The sequence below is a fragment of the Mustela lutreola genome, chromosome X, assembly GCF_030435805.1.
Source record: "Mustela lutreola isolate mMusLut2 chromosome X, mMusLut2.pri, whole genome shotgun sequence".
NCBI classification, from domain to species: Eukaryota; Metazoa; Chordata; class Mammalia; order Carnivora; family Mustelidae; genus Mustela; species Mustela lutreola.
Window position 1 is genome coordinate 43,254,674 of NC_081308.1, and position 21,948 is coordinate 43,276,621.

At 46.1% G+C, this 21,948-nt stretch overlaps 1 protein-coding gene across 1 annotated transcript in view; it reads left to right on the forward strand.

Annotated features, from left to right (window-relative positions):
* The first annotated feature begins 325 nt into the window (after positions 1 to 325).
* USP27X (ubiquitin specific peptidase 27 X-linked) overlaps positions 326 to 21,948 on the forward strand; it is a 47,382-nt gene continuing 25,759 nt past the window's right edge. The window contains exons 1-2 of the mRNA XM_059156790.1: positions 326 to 349; positions 4,690 to 5,079. Coding sequence (XP_059012773.1) covers positions 326 to 349; positions 4,690 to 5,079 — 414 coding nt within the window. The remainder of the gene's footprint in view (positions 350 to 4,689; positions 5,080 to 21,948) is intronic.

Below are 21,948 nucleotides of genomic sequence, written 5' to 3' on the forward strand. Positions count from 1 at the left end.
TGGGCTCTTTGCTCAGCAGGGAGCCTGCTTCCCCCTCTCTCTCTGCCTGCCTTTGCCCAACTTGTGAGTTCTCGCTCTGTCAAATAAATAAATAAAATCTTTAAAAAAAAAAGAGAGAGAGACACGGCTAAAACATAAGAATTCAGAAAATTTGAAAGTAAAAAGATGGGCAGAAGATAATCTGCACAAAATAGCTAAAATAAGCTTTCAGATAAATAAGCATTACTAGAGAATAAAGGATATTTCATGTAGAAAAATCAATTTGTCAGGAATATTTAACAATTTTAAATATGAACCTAATGTGGCTTCAAAACATAATGGAAAAATGGCAGAACACAAGGAGAAAACAGTAAGCAGACAAAAATCAGTGAGGAAGGATGTATAAGATTTGCACATTGTGATTAATAAATGGAATAAATAAATAATAAATAATGGAAGTAGAGCTGTGTATTCACCAACTAAATACATAATCTTTTCAGTGTAATTATTCTGTCAGAGGATCTATGCTGTATATTTCAATTGTCCGAAATTTTTTTGTATTTTTATGGCCCAGCATATGGTCAGTTTTTATAAAAATTCCATATGTGTTTGAAAAGAATGTGTATTCCCTTGTTGAATGTAGGTTACCTACGCTGCCTAACTTAGTGTTCCTACCCTGTACTTAATTTTAATGCTGTGGTCCCTTTGCCCTGACAAGGCAAGGACCCTTGGACAGTGGCTCAATTCCTGTGACGTTTCTCAGCATCCACTTGACCTTTCGGAAACGAGTTCATTCTTGCCATGTCAGAAAGTGATAATAGAGCTAGTTCCTATGTTGCGGTTACTTTTCTCCCAGCTGTCCTAGGCTGCTGCTCTACAAGCCTTTCTCTTTGAAATTTCTCTAGGCAAAAACCAGGCATCAGTCTCCAGGGGATACACTTTACGCTCTATAAAAACTTGGTCATCACACTCCATTCTCACTGCAGCACTAGAATGGGTTTCTGATTTTCTATAGCACAGAGCATATGGCCGGTGAAATGCCAGTCTTCCTTTCTTAACATGTTTTAGGTGTCTTTTAGTGGCTCTCTCAGATCTCCATTCAATTGATTTTAATTGAGGTGGGTAACATAACTTCCTGTTCAACTCAGGGTAGGGACGATTTCTTTCACACCAGCCTCCACTAAGTTGATAACCCACAACTTAGGTATTGTATTTTCCGTAGACTCTTCTTTAAGGGGTTTTCCAACTTCTAACCGTCTTTATGTAGACTGCTTAGGCTAGCAGAATCAGGAAATGTGTTTTCCTATCTCTGTCAAATGTGAGGTTACTTACTGCCTATTGTTCTGTTGTCAGAATTTGGATATAATGAATTTAGGAGAGAGGTATAAATTTGAAATTCATTAGAAATGTAGAAAGCATTAGAAGTCCTAGTGGATTGACAGGAGCTCACCTAGGGAGAGATCATATAGAGAAGAGAGCCATAGGCAGAGTCCTGGAGCCCTCTACATAGGAAGAATTTAGGATTGAGAAAAAGGACTACCAAAAAGTAGGAAGAAACTAGGTGAATGTGTTACCAGGAAAATCTAAAGGAAATAAATTGTTGAAAGAAGTAATGAGCAGTCAACAATTTAAAATGGTGAGAGGTCATGCAAAAAGGGTATAGGAAACTGTTAATCTGGTAAGATGGATGTCAGCAGAGACCTTCATAAGAGCTACTTTCGGGGGAGGAGGAAAGCCTGACTGAAGAGGATTAAGTTGAAATGGGAGATGAGTAAATTGATATAGTGATTATAGAAAATGTATTTTGATGGGGCTCCTGGGTGGCTCATTGGGTTAAAGCCTCTGCCTTCGGCTCAGGGTCCTGGGATCGAGCCCCGCATCGGGCTCTCTGCTCAGTGGGGAGCCTGCTTCCTCCTCTCTCTCTCTGCCTGCCTCTCTGCCTGCTTGTGATCTCTGTTTGCCAAATAAATAAAAATATTTAAAAAATGTATTTTGAGTTTTGATGTGAGGAAGAAGGAAGTGGAAATTGAGCTAGGAGGCTGACATGAGGCAAGGAGGGGGAATTATTCTTCGCCTGAGTGATAATTAAGGCATGTTTGTGTTCTGGTGAGAATGGTACAGGAGAGGATGGAAGACCTTGATAAGGCCATAGGGATGGGATCCAGGCACAAATGGAGGAGGTGGCCTTGGATAGGACTAGGGATACCTTTCCACAGTAATGTGGGAAGGCTAATATTGGAAGACCGAAGGAGGAATTTCTAAGTAGAAGAAAGATTAGAAAGCAGCCTGGGGACTTCTACTTTTCCTTTTATACCTTTCTATGATTTTTGAATTTTTAAAAAAGATTTTTTTTATTTATTAGCACAAGCAATGGGGAGGGGCAGAGGGAGAAGGAGAAGCAGACTCACCACTGAGCAGGGAGCCTGATGTGGGAATGGATCCCAGGACTCCAGGATCATGATCTGAGCTGAAGACAGTTGCTTAACTGACTGAGCCTACCCAGGGACTCCAGTTTTTTTGAATTTTGATGGTGACTGTATCTGTTTTTCTAAAATGATAAAAATCTGCTATTAGATTGGAAGAGTATTTTTGTTTTATTTTATTTTTCTTTAAGTAGGCCCCCATGCCCAGCGTGGAGCTCATTGCAGGGCTTGCACTCAAGACCTGAGCTGAGATCAAGAGTTGGACAGTTAATTGACTGAGCCACCCAGGTGCCCCAGAAAAGTATTTTTATTTTTTTATTTTTTTGATTTTATTTATTTGAGAGGAAAAATGAGAGAAGGAGAGAAAGAGAGCATGGGGCAGGGGAGGGTCAGAGGGAGAAGCGGACTCCCTGCTGAGAAGGGAGCCCAATGTGGGACTGGATCCTGGGAGTCCAAGATCATGACCTGATCTGAAGGCTGTCGCCTAACCAATTGAGCCACTCAGGCGCCCGGAGAAGTATTTTTAAAGAGAAGCTTATAGTCATTTACTTTGGAGCCATCTTGTGCTCCAAAGTGTACACATGAACCCCTAATGGGAAAAACCACAACTCTTATCCGCTTTTTCCTTGGCCAAGGTTCGACCAGGCCTGATGAGCTGAGATCGGGGTCACATTAAGATTCTTAGAGGCTCTGAGCCTTGAAAAGATATTGGAATGCCCTCCTTCCCATTTACCATATGTATTTCATGATAAAATATTGATGGTAGGGACACCTGGGTGGCTCAGTCGGTTAAGCATCTGCCTTCAGCTCAGGTCATGATCCTAGGGTTCTGGGATTGAGTCCGGCATTGGGCTCCTTGCTCCACGGGGAGCCTTCTTCTCCCTCTGCCTACCACTCCCCCTGCTTGCGTGTGTGTGCTTTCTCCCTCCTCTTTCTCTTAGGCAAGTAAATAGTCTTTAAAAAAAAAATTGATGGTACAATGGGGCGCTGGGTGGCGCAGTTGGTTAAGCATCCGACTGTTGATTTTGGCTCAGGTTGTGATGTCAGAGTTGTGGGATCGAGCCCAGGGCCACACACTCTGTGCTCAGCAAAGAGTCTGCTCTAGGACTCTTTCTCTCCCTTTGCCCCTCCTCTGTGTGTGTGCTCTCTCCGTCTCTCCTTCTCTACCCCTCTCTTCCTTCTCCCTGCTTAAATAAATATCGATGGTAAAATTTCTGTATTTTTCCATGATGTTGATTTTGCTCTTTCCTTGAATAGCAAATTCACTTATCAAAATGTTCCTAATGATCTCTTCCTCCTTGCCAGAGGTCCCTTATTTGGCCATCAGGGTGACCTAGCACTGACTCCAGTCCTTCCTTCAGACATTTATCCTTCCCGATCAATCACCTGGTCCTGGATTTTTATAGATGCAAGGAAATCTAGTACAACCTGGACAGCATACTCCATTTTCATGTCTGTCATGTTGAGCACAGGAGAGAAGTGCCAGCTGGGTGGGAAGGGTATCCTAAACTAAGTACCTCATGACCACAGGAAACCAATTTGAGGGTTTAATTGCAGACCTAAAGGGCAGGGATTTACGGCAAGGATGCTGGGGTGCTTCAGGGAATTGAAGCAAGAGTTGGCTTAGGAAGGTGAGGCAGCAGGGCAGCTCTGGGGTCCTCAGCTTGAGTCATTCTGCCCCTCCTACCATCATCTGTGGTGTGTAGCACAAAACCCCAGAGCATGGAGCATATGGCACCCCCTGTCTGTCTACTTTATCTGAGGGGTTTAACTCTCTCTGTGCCCTGGCGGAACCAACACAGAGGCAACCTGATGGCAAGCAGGTGTCCTATCCTCCTTCAGGGCTCCTAATTATTTTTTTAAAAGATTTTACTTATTTATTTGACAGAGACACAACGAGAGAGGGAACACAAGCAGGGGGAGAGAGAGAGGGAGAAGCAGGCTCCCCGTGGAGCAGGGACCCTGATGTGGGGCTTGATCCCAGGACCCTGGGATCATGACCTGAGCCACCCAGGAGCCCAGGGCTCCTAATTCTTGACAACCAACCCCTGACACTAACCCTAGGCCCAGGCACCATCTCCTCCCTTTTATGAAGGGGCCAGGCTGCGGGGCCATGTCCAGTGCTAAGCAAGCAGAAGTCCCCTAGGGTATACTCACTCAGCCAGCACAGCCCCACGAGCCAGGCCGTGTGTACCGGGCCGAGGCCAGCCATCCCAGGACTCAGGGAACGGACTCTTCCTAGAACACCCTCTTCTCCATCTTTGAACACTAGCTATCTCCTTTCCAGCTCTGTCCTGACTCCCTGGGACCAGCACCTGTGGCCACTTTGGCCAAGCGCCAGCAGCCCTGCGGGCAGGAGCTCTCCGAGGCCCCCAGACCCAGGCCCACCCCCTCCCCCTGCCAGCAGCTCCACTACCGCCCCCCGCCCCTCCCCAACTCCCACCTGCAGCCCACCCGCCCTGCCCCGGGGCTCTGCCAGCCTCAAGGGGCTTGGGGCGGTGTCTTCCCCTTTCTCAGCTGTAGGGGAGGTGCGGGCAGTAGGCACGGCCTCGTGGTGCCTTGTCCCTCCCGCTGCCCCCGGGCTGCTCAGCGTTCCCTGGGCCAGAAGGCCGACTGCCAAATCCTCCTCATGCCCGCCCCCGCCCCCCGCCCGCGGCCTTGGGAGCCCGAGGAGGAGGTGAGGGGCAGGCACAGATTCCGCAGAGCACCGATAAGATGGGCAAAGGGACGTGCCTCCTCGGACCCAGTGGCCTTGGGAGCTGGGCCCCTCGGGATCTGGGGTCCAGGCCTGTCCCCAGATTGGCCCTGGGGCTTCGTCCTTCTCGGGAGGGGCAGAACCCGGGGTGGGAGGGGAGCCTGGCACGGGGCTGGGGGCAGGCTCAGCTGTGGAGATGATGGCCTATCACGGTCTCTGACCGTTCCTCAGGACCTGGCTTCTGAGGGCCCATTTCGCAGCCCCAGAGACGTTTCTGGACTTGGCGAATCCTCAGTTCCTGGCCCCGCAGTGCTGGGGGAAGCTGCATGGACGAGGGGAAGGATGGGGGAGGAAGATCAGGGTTGTACAAGGGGGTGCAAAGCCTGTTCTCCAGGAATAGTGTTGGTGTACAAGGTAATCTCTCCCCAGCAGCCTTTGCTGAAGTGCAGTGTGGACAGTGCTCTGGAAGAGAATCAAAGAACAGATTTGGGGGACGCCTGGGTGGCTCAGTTGGTTAAGCGGCTGCCTTTTGCTCAGGTCATGATCCCAGCGTCCTGGGATCGAGTCCCACATCGGGCTCCTTGCTCCGCAGGGAGCCTGCTTCTCCCTCTGCCATTCTGTCTGCCTGTGCTCTCTCTCCCTCTCTCTCTGACAAATAATTAAATAAAATCTTAAAAAAAAAAAAAAAGATTTGGGCCTTGGTTCTACTTCTTAAAACCATGGGTCTACCTTTGAAACGTAGGTGCTCCTGTTTGAGTCTCAGCCTTTTTGCTTGTAAAATGGAGAGAATTCCTACCTTAAACAGGGATTCCACACCGGCTAAGTGAGATCTAAAAAAAATGCAATGTGCGGGGCACCTGGGTGGCTCAGTGGGTTAAAGCCTCTGCCTTCGGCTCAGGTCATGATCCCAGGGTCCTGGGATCGAGCCCCACATGGGGTTCTCTGCCCGGCGGGGAGCCTGCTTCCCCCTCTCTCTCTGCCTGCCTCTCTGCCTACATGTGATCTCTATCTGTCCAATAAATAAATAAAATCTTAAAAAAAAAATGCAATGTGCAAAGGCTAGAACTAGGCCTGTATCCAAGTCTGAATTTTCTCGAGGACCAGGGCTAGAGGCCAAGATCCACCAGAGGTATGGGCCAACCTGCCTGAGAACCACCCACGGGCTTCCCTCACCCTGGGTCACATGTCCCCATTCCCTGCAGCTGATAAACAGCCTTTCTCCCCAGAGCTCACTGTCACCTGGGGCTCCAGTGTGGCCCACTTGCTCTTTCGTGCACATGGGATGCAGCCACTGCCGCATCCAGGGTGCATAAATGAGCTCCTCAGCCCAAAGCAGCCCTGGCCTGCATCTGGAAGGCCAAGATGAAATGCTAAGCAAAGATTTATGCTGTAGAACACTGTGTGGGATATGATGCTGTGTGTGTGTGCGTGCGTGTGTCTAGAATATATGTATAAAATATGCTTGCATATTCATTTTCTATCAATATCAAGAGTAGTCAATTTTCATATCTATGAGAATTTACGGGTGGGTACCCAAGAAACTAACAGTCGTTATGCCCAGGCAGTGGAACTAGGATCATGGGCAGGGAGGAGAGAGGACTTTAAAATTCGTTGCCAGTCATTACCATTTTTACCATGTACTTGTATTACTTTTATAATGAAGAAAACTTGAACTTGAAAGATAGAGATGAGGGGCACCTGGCTGGCTCAGATAGTGGACTGTGTGACTCTTGATCTCGGGGTTAGAAGTTTGAGCCTCCTGTTGAGCACAAGGCCTACTTGAAAAGAAAATCTTATAAAAACAAGGTCTAGATGATAAATTGATATTTAGATACAGATGATAGAAAATGGTATATTGGATAGAAAATGCTGTCTTGGACGGTATAATGGAGAAACGATATGTCAATATGAGCCAGAGACAGGTGAGCAGATCCCTCCGTGTCTCCGTTTCCTCACATATGAAGTGGTACCCATTTCATATGATTATTGTGATGATTAAGTGATAACCCATTAGAGCCCTTGGAACAGTTCCTGACATACAGTAGGTGCTCAATAAATGTTCTCTTCAGTGTAAAAATGGTGTGGAGGGTGACAGGTTGGCTTGATGTGATAATCTCTTTCGCCATCTTGTGGTCAGTGTATGACATGCAGGCGTATGCAATACTGGTAAGGCCTGTCCTCAAGGGTCTCTCTGTAGGTGAGTGAGTTCAGGCCCCAGTGGGGTGGTGAACCTATGACTTTTATCATTTTTTTTTTTATTTTTGGGGGGAGCAGGGAACCTATGGCTTTTAAAATAGAAAAAGAGTTTATGTGAATAAATAACTTTATAAACAGGCAGGTGAGACTTTATAAATAGCTAGATGAGTCTTACAGTCCTCTACTCTGCTCATCTTTGCTCTCAGATCCAGATCCCCAGCCCTGACAGTGTCAAGGAGAAATGGTACATCGACTGCTTCTTGTTTGTTTTGGGACCTCTCTTTATCCATCAGACTTCTTAGTTGCAAACAAGAGAAACTGTTCTAGCTTCTTCAAGCAGAAAAGGGATTTTGGGGGGTGCCTGGTGGCTCCATTGGTTGAGTGTCTGCCTTTGGTCCATGTCCTGATCCTGGAGTCCCAGGATTGAGCCCTGTGTTCCTGCGCTCCCTCTACCCTTCACCCCGCTTGTGCATGCACGTGCACACTCTCGCTCTCTCTCAAATAAATAAGTAAATTTTTTTTTAGAAGAAAAGGGATTTTTGATAATGGCTATCGGGTAGAGCTCCAGAAAATCTCCAGCAGGGGACAGCATCTGGCTTGGGGGCTAGACAGCTAGAGCTCGATGCGATCCCACCTTACTCTAAGGACAGGCACTGCTGAAATGAACCCCAGGACTGTGCCATTAGGACATCTACTGTAACTGCCTATGAGAACTCGGGGTCTCTAGTCATACTCTACGATTTTCACCAGGTGTGGATTCCATTGGAAAATCATCTCCTCACTTGTCTCTCTCCTGACTCAAAGTCTTGATGGGGAACATCTGCTGGGTGGAGCCTAGGTGTGAGCTAGGCTGAGTTCTGCTTCCCACCTTAGGGAGGCAGCACTCTTGATGCAGGGGTTCCAGAAGTTTAGAAAGCCTACTCAGAAGAGGCCGAATAGGGCAAAGGGCACAGTTCTGTGGCTAGGGAGAGGATATTAAGTATGTGTGTTTCAAAATCCCATGTCCCCTCCTGTCTAGCAATAGGTTGTAGATATGGTCCAGGCACTGCTGACGATCTAGGTCTAACTCTGATAAAGTCCATGTTTATTAACCAGTAATGCCAGATGGGAGGATTCTTTTAGGCTGGACAGTTTATAGAGGCAGGGACCATGTCTGTCTGGTTTATCACTGTATGCCCCAGCAGCTAGCTTGGTGCCTCAAGCCATGAATGAAGGGACAAGTTAAGCTGGCTACTTTCCCTTTGTAGTTGTAAATTTTCATGGAGGCTTAGGGGCCTGCTCTCGGGGAAGCCAAGGGATACAGTTTGGGGGGTGTCTTGTTAAGTAAGAGAGATCACAAGAGAGGTAGCTTTCCTTGTCCCAAACTACAGCTTCATGTGGAGTTTCTGCCTCTCCTCCAGGAGGGTTCTGCAGGAATAGATGCAGTCAGTGTCAAGGACAACCGAGCGGGGGCCACCAGATTTTACTGTTCAGACAGATGCTTTCTGGAAAAACTTCTGTGCTCAGGACATATTTCGAAGAGGAGTGTATGCACTATTCCGACAGTGGCATTGCTCAAGATCGCCTGGTCTGAAGGCCTTTCAGAATCGAACCTCTACATCTAGCAGGAGGCACTGCCAGCAACTTCAAAGGGGATCTGCTCTACTCATCACTGAATGGCACGTCCTGGTCTCTGGCTCCAACTGTTAAAGGCACCGGCCACCAGAGGGAGCAGGTGTGCCTCCACGGTGGTGGATCAGGGCCCTTGCCATTTGAATCCCCCTCCTCCTCTGCTCTGGAAAACACCACTGCGGCTCAGCAACAGGGAAGCCAGCTGTGTGGGGTCCCAGCCGCCAGTCACCAACCCAGAGTGAGATGGGAATGTAAAGGCCTGCCTTCAGATCATATCCGCTATAGCACTTTGGAACTTACTGGTCACTCAAAACCTGGCCTGCCATCTCTCATCATTTCTGGGGTTCCCAAGACCCTCTACACGTCCACCAAATTCGATGGAAGGACTCCAGGGTCAGCATCTAACTGTAGTCATAGCTAAGGTTTAGTGCAGCAGCTGGATAAACAAGAAGAGCAACAAGAGCAGTAACAACAAAGATACAGGTGAGGCTGCTGTGAGGGTGGTTACCAAGCGAGCTCTTCCTCCCGAGTGGAAAGGCACAATATGGAGGGGATGTTTTTGCCCAAGGACGCTCACTCAGTGTTCAAGATTGTGTGTGTGTGTGTGTGTGTGTGTGTGTGTGTGTGTTTGTGTGTGTGTTTAACTGGGAAAATGGTCACTAGGCACCCTCTACCTAGCACGTACCCAAATTCCAGAGTCTCAGAAGGAAAGCAGGTGTTCAGCATAAATTACATTTATGCAAACAGGTGAGGGACAGTGGACCACTCTTATCAATTAGGGAACAGGTCAAGTGCCATATGTATTTTCCACTGCTGCTGTGACAAATCATCCCAAACTCAGAGGCTTAAAGTATACAAACTCTTATCTTGGCGCCCCAGAGGTCAGAAGTCCAGCCCAGCCTGACCGGGCTGAAACCTGGGTGTCGGCAAGGCCACATTCCTTTCTGGAGGCTCTATGGTAGGCTCCGGTTCCCGCTCACTCAGCCGGCTGGCAGAATTCAGTTCAGAGGTCCCTGTTTGGTTGCTGGCCACAAATGGAAGGCCGTTTCCAGCTCTCCAGGCCACCACATTCCTTGGCTTTCGAGCCCTTTCTCCCAACTTCAAAGCCAGATCAGTGAGTGGCATTCATCTCGAGTCACATCTTTCTGGGCCCACTCCTGCCATTGCATCTGTCTTGGCCCCAGCTGGGAAAAGTTCCCCATTTTTTTAAGGACTCCTGTGATTAGATTAGGCTCACCCAGATAATCCAGGATCATCTCCCCATCTCCAAGCCCTTAAACTTAATCACATCTGCAAAATACCCTCTGTCATGTAATGTGACATATTGATAAGTTCTCGGGATTAGGATGTGGGCATCTTCAGACAGCCAGTATTCTGCCTCTAAGGGCCAAGTTCTAAGACGGCAGCTTAGAGAAAAAAAAAAAAAAAAAAAAAAAAAAGGCAGCCGAGAGCCGACCTTGAAAACAAGACTTTTTAAAGCCAGTGGTCTCTGCTGTATTTTTTTAAAAAGATTTTATTTATTTATTTGACAGAGCGATCACAAGTAGGCAGAGAGGCGGGCAGAGAGAGGGGGGAAGCAGGCTCCCTGCTGAGCAGAGAGTCCACCCAGGATCCTGAGATCATGACCAGAGTCGAAGACAGAGGCTTACCCCACTGAGCCACCCAGGTGCCCCAGTCTCTGCTGTATTAACTATTTCCTGCACACCTGTGCGTATCATTAGGGATATCATTAGTGATAGCTGACACCAGCTAATAGTGTGTGGCCTCTCTCGTTCTTTTAACGGTTTGGACTTCATGGACAGCTGGACCCGGGCCCAGCTCACAAAGACGCCATCCTGCTCCAGACACCCTGTAACCTTGAGGCTGGGCAGGGCGGTCCCTTTCCCACCCTTCAACCCCGTTAGGAACCAAAGGCAAAGAAACTGTTAGGCCGAGGTGATTGTTAGCCCTGGGCTTGGCAGAAAATGGGTTCCAGTTTAAATTTTTAGCTATGAATGAAGAGTATGTTCCCTGTTTTCTCTGATTCTCATTTCCTTATCTGTGTCTAAGTATCCTATGGTCTTACAGATTTAAATGAGAGAAGGCGCATTCCCAGATCCTAATGGCTAGTGTGTAGGAGCTGGAATGTCCAAAGGGAGCTGAAACTCGATTGAAACCTCTTATTTCCACATGGAGCGTCCTCTTGGGAGAGAAGGAAGAAAAGGCAGAGGCTCACTTTTAGGATCTAGCGTGGTCTTTTCCCCCTCTTGAACACGTCTCTCTATTGACAAATTTATTTCTCCTTCTTTCTGTGCAAAGTGTGACGTTGTGAATTATTAACCTTTGTTAATAGGTTGGTTTGTTTTGACCCCCAGCTCTAGCTTGCCCTTGTACTCCTGGCCCAGCCTCATTCACGGCAGGTCCAAGGCTCTGCCCCGGGGGAGAGTTATTTTAGCAGAAATGCAAATAGAATCAAAGAGCCCAAGATCAGCTTTTGAGTTTCAGGAGAGACTTCAGGAAATTTGCACAGAGAAAAATAGGACTGAAAGAAAGGCCCTTTTTTTGAGTTGTAGGATCTTAGGTCTTTGAATTCTGAGAGATAAGGACCTGGTTATCTGCAGGCCTAATAATGTGTAGTCGGTCCCAAGGACTACCCTCTCTCCCAGGCTAGATAATGATCCGGAAGACTGAAGGGAGGGCTGAGAGGGAGGCAGAGAGATACTGATGACATTCAAGGCCCATTTAAGACTCCACTGAAGCCTTAAGGAGAACGAGTCTCCTCTCTCTCTCTCTCTCTCTCACTTCTCCTCCCTCTCCTCCCCCTCCCTCCTTGCTTCCCTCCTCCTCCCCTTCCTCCTTCTCCCCACTTCCTCCTCCTCTTCCCCCATTCCCTCCACCCCCCTCTCTTTCTGTCTCTCTCCCTCTCTTCGCACTGGATTTGGGTTCCCTCTCATCTCTAAATATCACAGTGGTATAACCTGGAGGACCAAAGGGCCACTCGATTAGCTTCTAGTCTGGGCTTTAGGACTCAGAGAGGAAATGAGACTGTGGTGTTATCGAAGGTCTATCACCAGCTCTTAGGGTGGGAGGGATGTGCAGCCAAGGGCCTGTATTATTAAAGACTTGGAGTTTACCCGGTGTGGACCCTCAGCAAACCACTTCGGGTTCTGTGAGCAAACAGACACTGCTTTACTGGCTTGGTAGTCACTCTCAGACACCATTTCCTTCCGTTCCTAGAATACCTGTGAGGTTTCCTGACAGCAAGGTGACAATGTCCAGGCCACAACAGGTGACTAAAACACACCCAGACAAAGACCAAGCCCACTTGTTCTGGCATCTGTCGTTCACGGAGAGAAGTCAGGTTTCCCCGTTTGTGTCTGGATGCGTGCCTGACCAAGGCAGCAAGCAAGGAAGTATCAGGACGGCATTTTGAGGGACCCACATTGGGGCAGATTGAAATTATTAGCGACGTCCAATCCCTTCTGCCTGCAAATTACCAACATTCCATGGCTTCTCGCTTAACAGTCCTCTGAATTTGGGAGAGCCTTCATGTAACCTCTGAAGAAAAGGAAAATGCCCCAAGAGCACTGTGTATCATGGTGAAAAATAAATGGAGGTTGTTCCTCCAGCTGGGCTGCCTGGATGTACGTCAGGAGCAACTGTGAGTCCCACTGAATTCCAGGCAAACTAGAGTGCACAAGTTGATTTCTGTGCGTTTTTTCAAGGGGGAGGGGCTGGAGAGGTGATCAAAGTCTCACAGGGGTCCAAGATTGACGACATTTTTGCAGGAGGGCCTCCTGGATATGTACTTTATTAGCTGCGCGCCCGGGTGAAAACTCATTTGCAATCCCCACGTAATGCTTTTCCTGCCCGTAGAGTGGGAAAAACAATACCAAGCACACAGAGTTATTGTGAGGAATTAATTAAGGTGCTTTGTACATAAATGGATTTTAAATGAGGGGTATTCCTGTGCTAGCCCTCCTGACCACCCCAAAACGATCCACGTTATTGAAGGGTGATTGGTTGGGATTTGAGATATCAGAGATAACGCATTTTTGCAAAATGTATGTGTATATAGTTTGTCCGTGACGTACCGATTTGTTTAATTGTCTTTTTTTTCAAGGAATTGCTTTCATAGATTATTTGGTCTTGTGTGCTTTAAAAATAATGATGATGGTGATCATGATAATTCCTTGTACTTGCGTCGTCAGGACCTTACCATTTATCTCATCAGTTGTTGACAAAGCCCTCCTCTTACTCTTGTAAATGAAATGAGGCTATTGCTGGGTCCGCAGTGTTTGGTTGCCATGGTTTGAGTTCGTTTCATAAGCTGTTGCTTGGCAATCCCACGCGTCAGCTGGCTCTTTTTCCTCCGCACTCGCACCACACGTTGTCTTGAAGGATAATGAGACAGGCTGGGCAAAGGAGGATGGCGGTCCCCAAGCACTTTCTATCTTCCCCCACAGTGCTGATGCCTGATAAATGTGTCGAGAACATGGCAATGAAGTGGTTATGAACATGGGATTTAGAGTTATACAGATCTGCATTCAAACTCTGCTTTGGCGTCTGGCTCAATGTGACCTTTAGCTCTTCTCTTAGAAGCCTGTCTCAGTGTCCTCCTGTGCAGAGGGGGATGATAATTCCCAGCTCCTAGAGTGGTTGCAAGGATCAAGGGAGAAGATCCGTAACTTTCCTGGTTCTGCAGCAAAATGCTCTGATGGAGCAGTCAGTTTGGATTTAATTTGTACAGTGGTGTCCCATTTTCCTTTATACATAGAACGAGTGGGCCCGCTACAAATCCATGGAGTAAAACAGGAATTGATAAATAATCAGGACCAAGGAAAAGAACGGGGGGTGTGATTACCAAAGGGAAGACGAATAGAGATGAGCAGATACAAAATACCCGAAGAGGATGTCCACTTCGGGCAGTGGGTAGGAAGGCACCGGGCACCCAACGGGCTTGCATGGGGGAAAGCCTGTCTCCTTCCTGGATAAACACATATGGATGGGTGTCACTGTGCTGGTAAAGCAGCTCTCAGGGAGAGAAAAACCCTGTTTGGTAGCATCTGACAATTTCCATGGTGTAAATACTCCTACTATGGCTGATTTCAAGCTACCAACCTGATGTCTTTGAAAGGAATGTGAAGTTGGAAAGCGATGCCCCCCATCTGCTCTCAGGAGCTCAGTGAAACCTGCTCTAGTACAAAACGAATTCCTTCCCTAGGGTAAGCTTTATTGCTGTTGTTGTTTTCTCCTTGAAGGACATTACCAACAAGCTCCTGTCTGTTTTTAGTTTAGGGAGATCTGTTCTCAAGACAGCTCTTCTGGCCTTCAATTTTCCCAGACTGGAAGCACGTAGTTGAGGAAATCCCTGTTGTTCAGTGCCAGTGCACACCTTTGTAGGGCTGGCTTCTGTGTCCTTTCTGTCCCAGGACCAGGGCTCCATGACCTTTGCAAGATCCAGAGGAGACTCAGGGGTTGGGTACCATCTACGTTAATGTCCTATTTGAGGCAGTGTCTTCTTTCAAGATGATTTTCTCTTCTCTCTCTCTCTCTCTTTTTTTTTTTTTTTTACATAACCCAACTCAAACATGCCCCCTTGTCATCGTCCTTTATATTCCTAGTTCTATGATGTACATGACCTTAGTATTTTTATATTAGTCACCAACCCATTTTGGAATTGATCACTTTTAAATGAATCTGTGTCATTATACGACTTCTCATCTAAGAGAACTTCAGTGTGGTGGTCTGGTTCTGAGAACTGAGGGGAGGGTTTGAACCCCACAATGGACTGACTGGTTTCAAGTGTCGGTGATTTTCATTCATAAGAGTAAGGCACATTGACCAGCTTCTGGTGAAACTATGTTGTATGTGTTTTAGAGTTTACATGTGTTCAATTTGTATTTCCTCCTCATTTAATATCTGACAGTGTGCTGCTGAATGGTTTCTGCAGTCACAGTGCCCCCAAACATAGTGTTTCCCCTAAAAATCAACTGAGAACTACCAGTATGTTTATGTTTTACAGAGAGCAAAAGAGAAAGTTAGGTAGCCCACCCTACAACTTTCTAAGGAGGGTAGGCCCCATTAATGAAAGAATTGGGGGGGGGTCTAGGTACAAAGTTATGAACCTCCATATAATTAATGGCTTGTCACAAATCTGTGGGGGAGTTTTCAGTAGTGGGTGGAGTGTGCGAGTTTGGAGGGAGAAGCTAGAAGAGACTTCAGTTTCCCTGAAACAGTAAGAGGAGTGATCGGGATCTGGGCAAGATCTGTGAGGGAAAAAAGGAAGCCAGGGCCAATGGTGGGCTGTTTGGGCGATGGTGCAGGTGGCAGGGAGGAGACAGGTCTGATTTAGGAGAAGAAATAATGTCTAAGGGGACTTTCAAGTTAAATTCTGTGGGGACAACCCTCCTAACACATCTTCCTCTGGGAAATACTCATTTAATGGTATAATGCTCACTGTTTGATGGGAATGAATTCTCTATGGTAACTGTGAACAAAATCTGGTTTCAAGAGTTAGAGATGGAGAAGAACAGAGCCTGTGGGTCAGGGAAGCAGACATAGCTTACATACCATCTTGTGTAAATGAAAGGACATATTTGCTTGAAAAGACCTAGTGTTTACCACTCACTGGTTAGGCTAGGATGGGGGGTATTTACTGTTCTTGGCTAGAGGATCATAGGCTAGGGTGGCATGGGGAGGACTCGGATGGAGTCCCATCGAATGTGAGCCTGCAGGGAGTAGATTCTCAGCAGGAGAAAAAAAAGTCACTAAGATCAACAATTATTTCATACCAATGCTTTCAAACATTTGTATACCAAGAAGGAGCTTGGGTAGGGGTGGGATGTTTATTCCTAATCATTTGTACCCTTCAGCCTTTGTGCTCAATTATTTAAATGTTGCTGGAGAGTGAGGGTGCTATTTTCTATGCACCATGAAATAGTCTTAAAACTTTTCAAGTCCACTTTTACATTTTGGGCCAATTTTCAGATACTAAGAGGGTTTATTTCTCATTTATTTTCAGGAAATTGTGCCTCACTGCCTTTTTACAAAATTAAAGATTTTATCTCTAGCTGTGATTTATTTAGAAGCTAACTGAAAAGGAATACAGAGGATGTGGCTGAGATGGCTTGGCATGCCAAGTCAGGGATTACAGTTCTCAGAACCCCCACCCCACCCCACCCCCAATTCCATCCAGGTAACTCATACTTGCTAGTGGAATATGAGGGTTACTACATGGCCAAATAAGGGGTCGTGCCTTCTCCATGGTCTCTTTTTCCATTTGCCAGCTAAATGGAGGCAACGTTGGGGCCCTAGACACGAGTGAGGTCATAAGATAGGAGGCCACCACCAGGCAAGAACATCATCACTGGGTTGATGGAGCAAGAATGAAACTTCTATCATAGATGAGTGGATAAAGAAGATGTGGTACACCCCCCTCCCAACACACATACACGCTCAGAGGAGTATTATGCAGCCACAAAACTGATGAGATCTGGCCCTTTGCAACAACATGGAAGGACCTAGAGACTATTATGCTAAGTGAAATAAATCAGAGAAAGACAAATACCATTTGGTTTCACGTATATGCAGAATCTAAACAAACGAATTAACAAAAAGCAGAATCAGACCTGAAAATACAGAGAACAAACTGATGGTTGTCAGAGGTGAAGGGGGTAGGGAGATAGGCAACATGGGTGTTGGGGAGCAGCAGAGACAGGCCTCCAGTTATGAAATGAATAGGCCATGGAAATAAAAGACACAGCACAGGGAATACAGTCAATGGTATTGTAATAGATGGTGACAGATGGTGGCTCTCCCGGTGGTGAGCAACATGTCACATGCAGAGTTGTTGAGTCACTGTATTGTACACCTGAAACTAGTGTAACATCGTGTATCAACTATACTCAAAAAAAGAAACCTAAAACAAACCTCTATTATGTTTAGCAGCTGATACCGTGTCACGGTTTATCTGTTGTAATAGCTACTGTTACTTTAAGCAACAGAGAGGGGTTTTGGGGATTTCTCCAGTCATCAGTTCTGCAGAGCATGACCTTGGAAAATGCTCTGCCTTTCCAAATTCTCCAACTTTGAAATACATTTCAGAAAACCAGATAAAAATAGTGCCTGGGGTGATGGTAGCCCTGGGCTTGCGGAAACCCGCAGTCTGAGCTGGGTCAGGTTCTATCAGGGTTGCCTCACAGGAAAGAGTGCACAGGCAAAAAGACTGAGGTCTGGGCCCCCAAGGGGGTATTTAGGAGTTTATCGGCTGGAAGACACAATGCTAACAGGAAGGTGGTTGATAGGAAATGCAGCCAAAAGGTAGAAAACTCAGAGTGTAGATGAAACAGGGGACTCAGCCTCCACAAGTGAGTCTTCAAAAGCAGAACGATGATGGGGTGCCTGTGGAGCTCAGTGGGCTAAGTGTCTGCCTTCGGCTCAGGCCCTGATCCCAGGGTCCTGGGATCAAGCTCTGCTTCAGGCTTTCTGCTCAGCAGGGAATCTGCTTCTCCTTTTCCCTCTGCTTCTCCCTCTCCCTCTGCTGCTCCCCCTGCTTGTGCTTTCTCTTTCTCCCTCTCTCTGTCAAATAAATAAATAAAATGTTTAGAAAAGCAGTGCTGTAAGCAACAAAACAGCTGGGAATGATATGAATGCAGAGGTGGGGAGGGGCTACTTTGGTGCAACTACCACTTGTATAGTTTGCATGGCCTACCGCCTTCTGTGTATTTCCCCTTGGGCTGCCCAGGGCCCTCCCAATCCACCAGTCCTTTAGCTAATACCTGGAAGAACTGCATATACAAGCATTCTACAATAGGGGTGTGCCTTCCTCATTCTCTGACTGGTGGGACACACTCTGGGGGTGGGGGTGTGAGGATGCAGGGAAAATGGGGAACAGGGCTGGTGAGCAGGCTGCCTCAGGTACCCCAAAGGGACTCAACAGGTTGACTCTTGGAGCTTGGTGCTGTTCCACGTGGCTCCAGGGAGATGGGCAGAGCCTGCATGCCTAGTTCCCACATCTGGAATGCTTGAAGCTTGTAATTCGTGCTCTTTTTCTTTTGATGTCCCGCTCAAGATGATCTGTATATCCTCCTATCTTCTCCTCAGCTTTTCCCTTTTGGACCTAAGCCTCTGGTGTCCGGGGCCTGGGCAAAACACAGTGAGACATTTCCCTATTAAGTCAATTTATTCTGAGAGGGGAGATGCAGAAACTGAAAGTAAATTCCACTGAGGATAAGGGCTTCTAATTACCTAGGAGAATGAGTTCCTGCCCCAACATATGAGAGACTCCCTTCATCTGGTCACTAGTCTGCGATCTGTGAGGAAAGAGGCTCTATACCTGATAGGCCTTAATGGGGGCTTCTAAAAATGAGAACGGGTTGCTGGGAGTCATTGTATGACGGAACACTGGTTTTAATATCCCTAGTAGAGAGTGTTCTCATAAGAAGAACTTTATTGTGATCGGCATGTTGATTAGTCAAGGTCCAGTTGTCCATGGAAGCCATTACTCCAGTTACTTGAACAGGATATGGATTTAATGTGGGGGAACAAGGCACTCACGAAATCTTCAGAAGGGCTGGCAGAGCAACTTCTAGGCTCAGCTGCTGGGAATGACTAAGTAGAACAAGCAAATGAACTGGCCCACCAGGAAGACTGCCACCTCACTCAGAAGCTGGAGAGTCAGGAAGTTTCTTTCCCAGCAGCTAGACTCAGGATCACACCACCTTAGCCACAACACTGGGACCCAGAATCAGTCACTAGATCTGGTGTCTCTGCTACCCTAGCCATGCTCCTGAGATCAGGAAGTTGTCATGATCTCTGTTTTTCCCCCGAGCCACACCAGGCCTGCTAGATTCATTCACGGCTGCATAATGGAGGCCTGTCAGAAGGCCACCTTTCTCCCCATTTAATGAAATTTTCAAAGTGAATTCTCATATGAGTACACCAGATTAACAGAACCTAAATTACATTCATTTCCTTGTTTCGGAGGAGTAAGAAAAGAGAGCTTTTCACTTTCCAGCCTCTGTCATAAAGGAGGGCACACTAGAAAGGGGTCAGCAGAGCTATCTGGCAAGCCAGTCTGTAGAGTTCATTACTCATCATTCTCTTCCCAGAGAAACAGCCCTCACCCCTGCCCCTGACAGTCTGAGATGGGCCTTTCGTGATATGAAACAGGCCCAGTTAGATAAAGGCATCAATTCTGCAAGCAAAACAAATAGTAGCAATATACTGTCACTGGGCTGAGGAACATTGTGCTGAGTGCGACCTGCATTGACGTAAATGATAGATATAATCAAAAATATAACAAGGCTAGATCTATGAAGTGAATATTACTGTCTGGAAAAGAAATGAAAGCTTGGAAATGATTTTTGAGAAGCAACGCCTTAAAAAGTTGTGAGATTGGGCAACACTACATATATTTTTAAGGACACAAACGTATCCAAGACGATTTCCCCCACGTGCCCCCTCCCCCAGTTTTATTGTGAAATACTTGACATACATCACTGGAAAACTTTAAAGTATACAGCATGGTGATTTGATTTACATACCTTTTGAAATGATTATCATCATAGGTTTAGTCAAGATAAATTTTAAATATATTCAGAGTGCTTGTCTGTGATGAAGAAAGGGGAATGAAAGTAAAGATGTGAGGTAAAGGTGAAAAAAATAAAATAAAATTTAAAAAATAGAATAGAGGGGCGCCTGGGTGGCTCGGTTGGTTGAGCATCTGACTCTTGATTTTGGCTCAGGTCATGATCTCAGTGTCGTGGGATCAAGCCCTGTGTCAGGCTTCCAGCTAAGTGCAGAGCCTCCCCTGCCACCCCTCAAATAAATAGATCTTTAAAAAATTAAAAAGAGAATAGCCTGTACTGATTGATGATAAAAATGTGCCAAAATCTGTGGGGCATGAATAGTTCAACTTCTGGTTTTGTAACATTGAAATAGGATATATAAAAATGACCAAAAACGGGGCGCCTGGGTGTCTCAGTGGGTTGAGCCGCTGAGTCATGGTCTCAGGGTCCTGGGGTCGAGTCCCGCATCGGGCTCTCTGCTCAGCGGGGAGCCTGTTTCCTCCTCTCTCTCTGCCTGCCTCTCTGCTTGCTTGTGATCTCTCTCTGTCAAATAAATAAATAAAATCTTTAAAAAAAAAATGACCAAAAATGGTAACTACTGGTAGGAGGTATGTATTTCAAAAGAATTTGCAGCTGAGATCTTTGCCAAATAGAGTAGGAATAATTGACTTAAACTATATTTAAAATATAAAAATTGTAACCTATTGGACAGGAGAAAATATTTGAAAACTATGTATCAGATAAAGGGTTGGTATCCAAAATATGTAAAGAAATCCTACAACTCAATAACAAGAGAAAAAGCAATCAATTAAAAAATGGGCAGAGGAACTAAATAGGAATTTTCCCCAAACATCCAAATGTCCAACAGGTACGTGAAAAGATGGTCAACATCTAATCATCAAGGAAATGAAAGTCAAAACCACAATGAGATGTCACCTCACATGAGTCAGAATGGCTAGAATCAAAAACACAAGAAAAAACAAGTGTTGGTGAGGATGTGGAGAAAAAGGAACCCTTGTGCGCAGCTGGGAATGTAAATTGATGTAGCCACTATGGAAAACAGTATGGGGGTTCCTCAGAAATTAAAGCTACCAGGGACGCCTGGGTGGCTCAGTTCGTTAAGCATCTGCCTTGGGCTAAGGTCTTGTTCCCAGGGTCCTAGGATTGAGTTCTGACTCAGACGCTTGCTCAGTGGGGTGCCTGCTTCCCCCTCTGCCTGCCACTTCCCCTGCTTGTGCTCTCTTTCTCTCTCTCTCCCTCTCTGACAAATAAATAAAATCTAAAAAAAAAAAAAAAACCACCCAAACTCACACTATTTAGTTAAATAGAGAGAGAGAGAGTGAGCTATGACACAGTCCAGCAACCCTACTTCTGGGTTTTATCCAAAGGAAATGAAAAACAGGGTATCAAAGAGATATTTGCACTCTTGTGTTTTTTTTTTAAAGATTTATTTATTTATTTTTAAGAAAGAAAGCAAGAAAGTGAGTGAGCATGGGGGGAGGGGCAGAGAGAGAGAGGAGAGAGAGAATCCCAAGAAGACTCCCCACTGAGGGTCCTGTGGGGTCCTCTAGGAACCCACCAGGGGGTATGATCTCCCGACCCTGAGATCATGACCTGAGCCAAAACTCAGAGTCAGAAGCTTAACCAACTGAGCCACCCAGGCGCCCCTGCACTCTCGTGTTTCCTGCAGCATTATTTACAGTAACCAAGAGATGGAAACAACCCAAGTGTTCATCAGTGGATGTGGGGTGTGTATGTATGGAATGGAATATTATTCTGCCATGAATGAAGGAAATTCTTCCATCTGTGACAACATGGATGGACCATGAAGGCATTATGCTAAAGTGAAATAAGTCAGACACAGAAAGATAAGTACTCGCTTATATGTGGAATTTCAAAAGGCTAAACTTGTAAAAAGAGAGTAGAGTGGCTGTTATCAGAGGCTGGAGGGTGGGGGAATAGGAGAGATGTGTAACTTGCAACTAGTAGATAAGTAAGGCCTGGAGATATAATGCACAGTATCATGATTATAGAAAATAATAGTGTAGGGGAGCCTGGGTGGCTCAGTGGTTTAAAGCCTCTGCCTTTGGCTCAGGCCATGACCCCAGGGTCCTTGGGATTGAGCCCCACAACGGGCTCTCTGCTTAGCAGAGAGCCTGCTTCCTCCTCCTCTCTCTCTCTCTCTGCCTACTTATGATCTCTGTCAAATAAATAAAAAATCTTAAAAAAAAAGAAAATAACAGTGTATTACTATTATCAAATTACTAAGAGACTAGATCTTAAATATCCACACACACACAAACACAAAACGATAATTATGAGACATGGTAGAGGTGTTAGCTAATACGCTGTTGTGGTAATCTTTTTGCAATATGTAAATGTATCAAATCAACATGTTGTACACCTTAAACTCCCACAGTGTTACTTTCCAGTTATATCTCAATAAAAAATAAAGTAAAAATTAAATATCAAGATTAAAAGAAAGATAAATAAC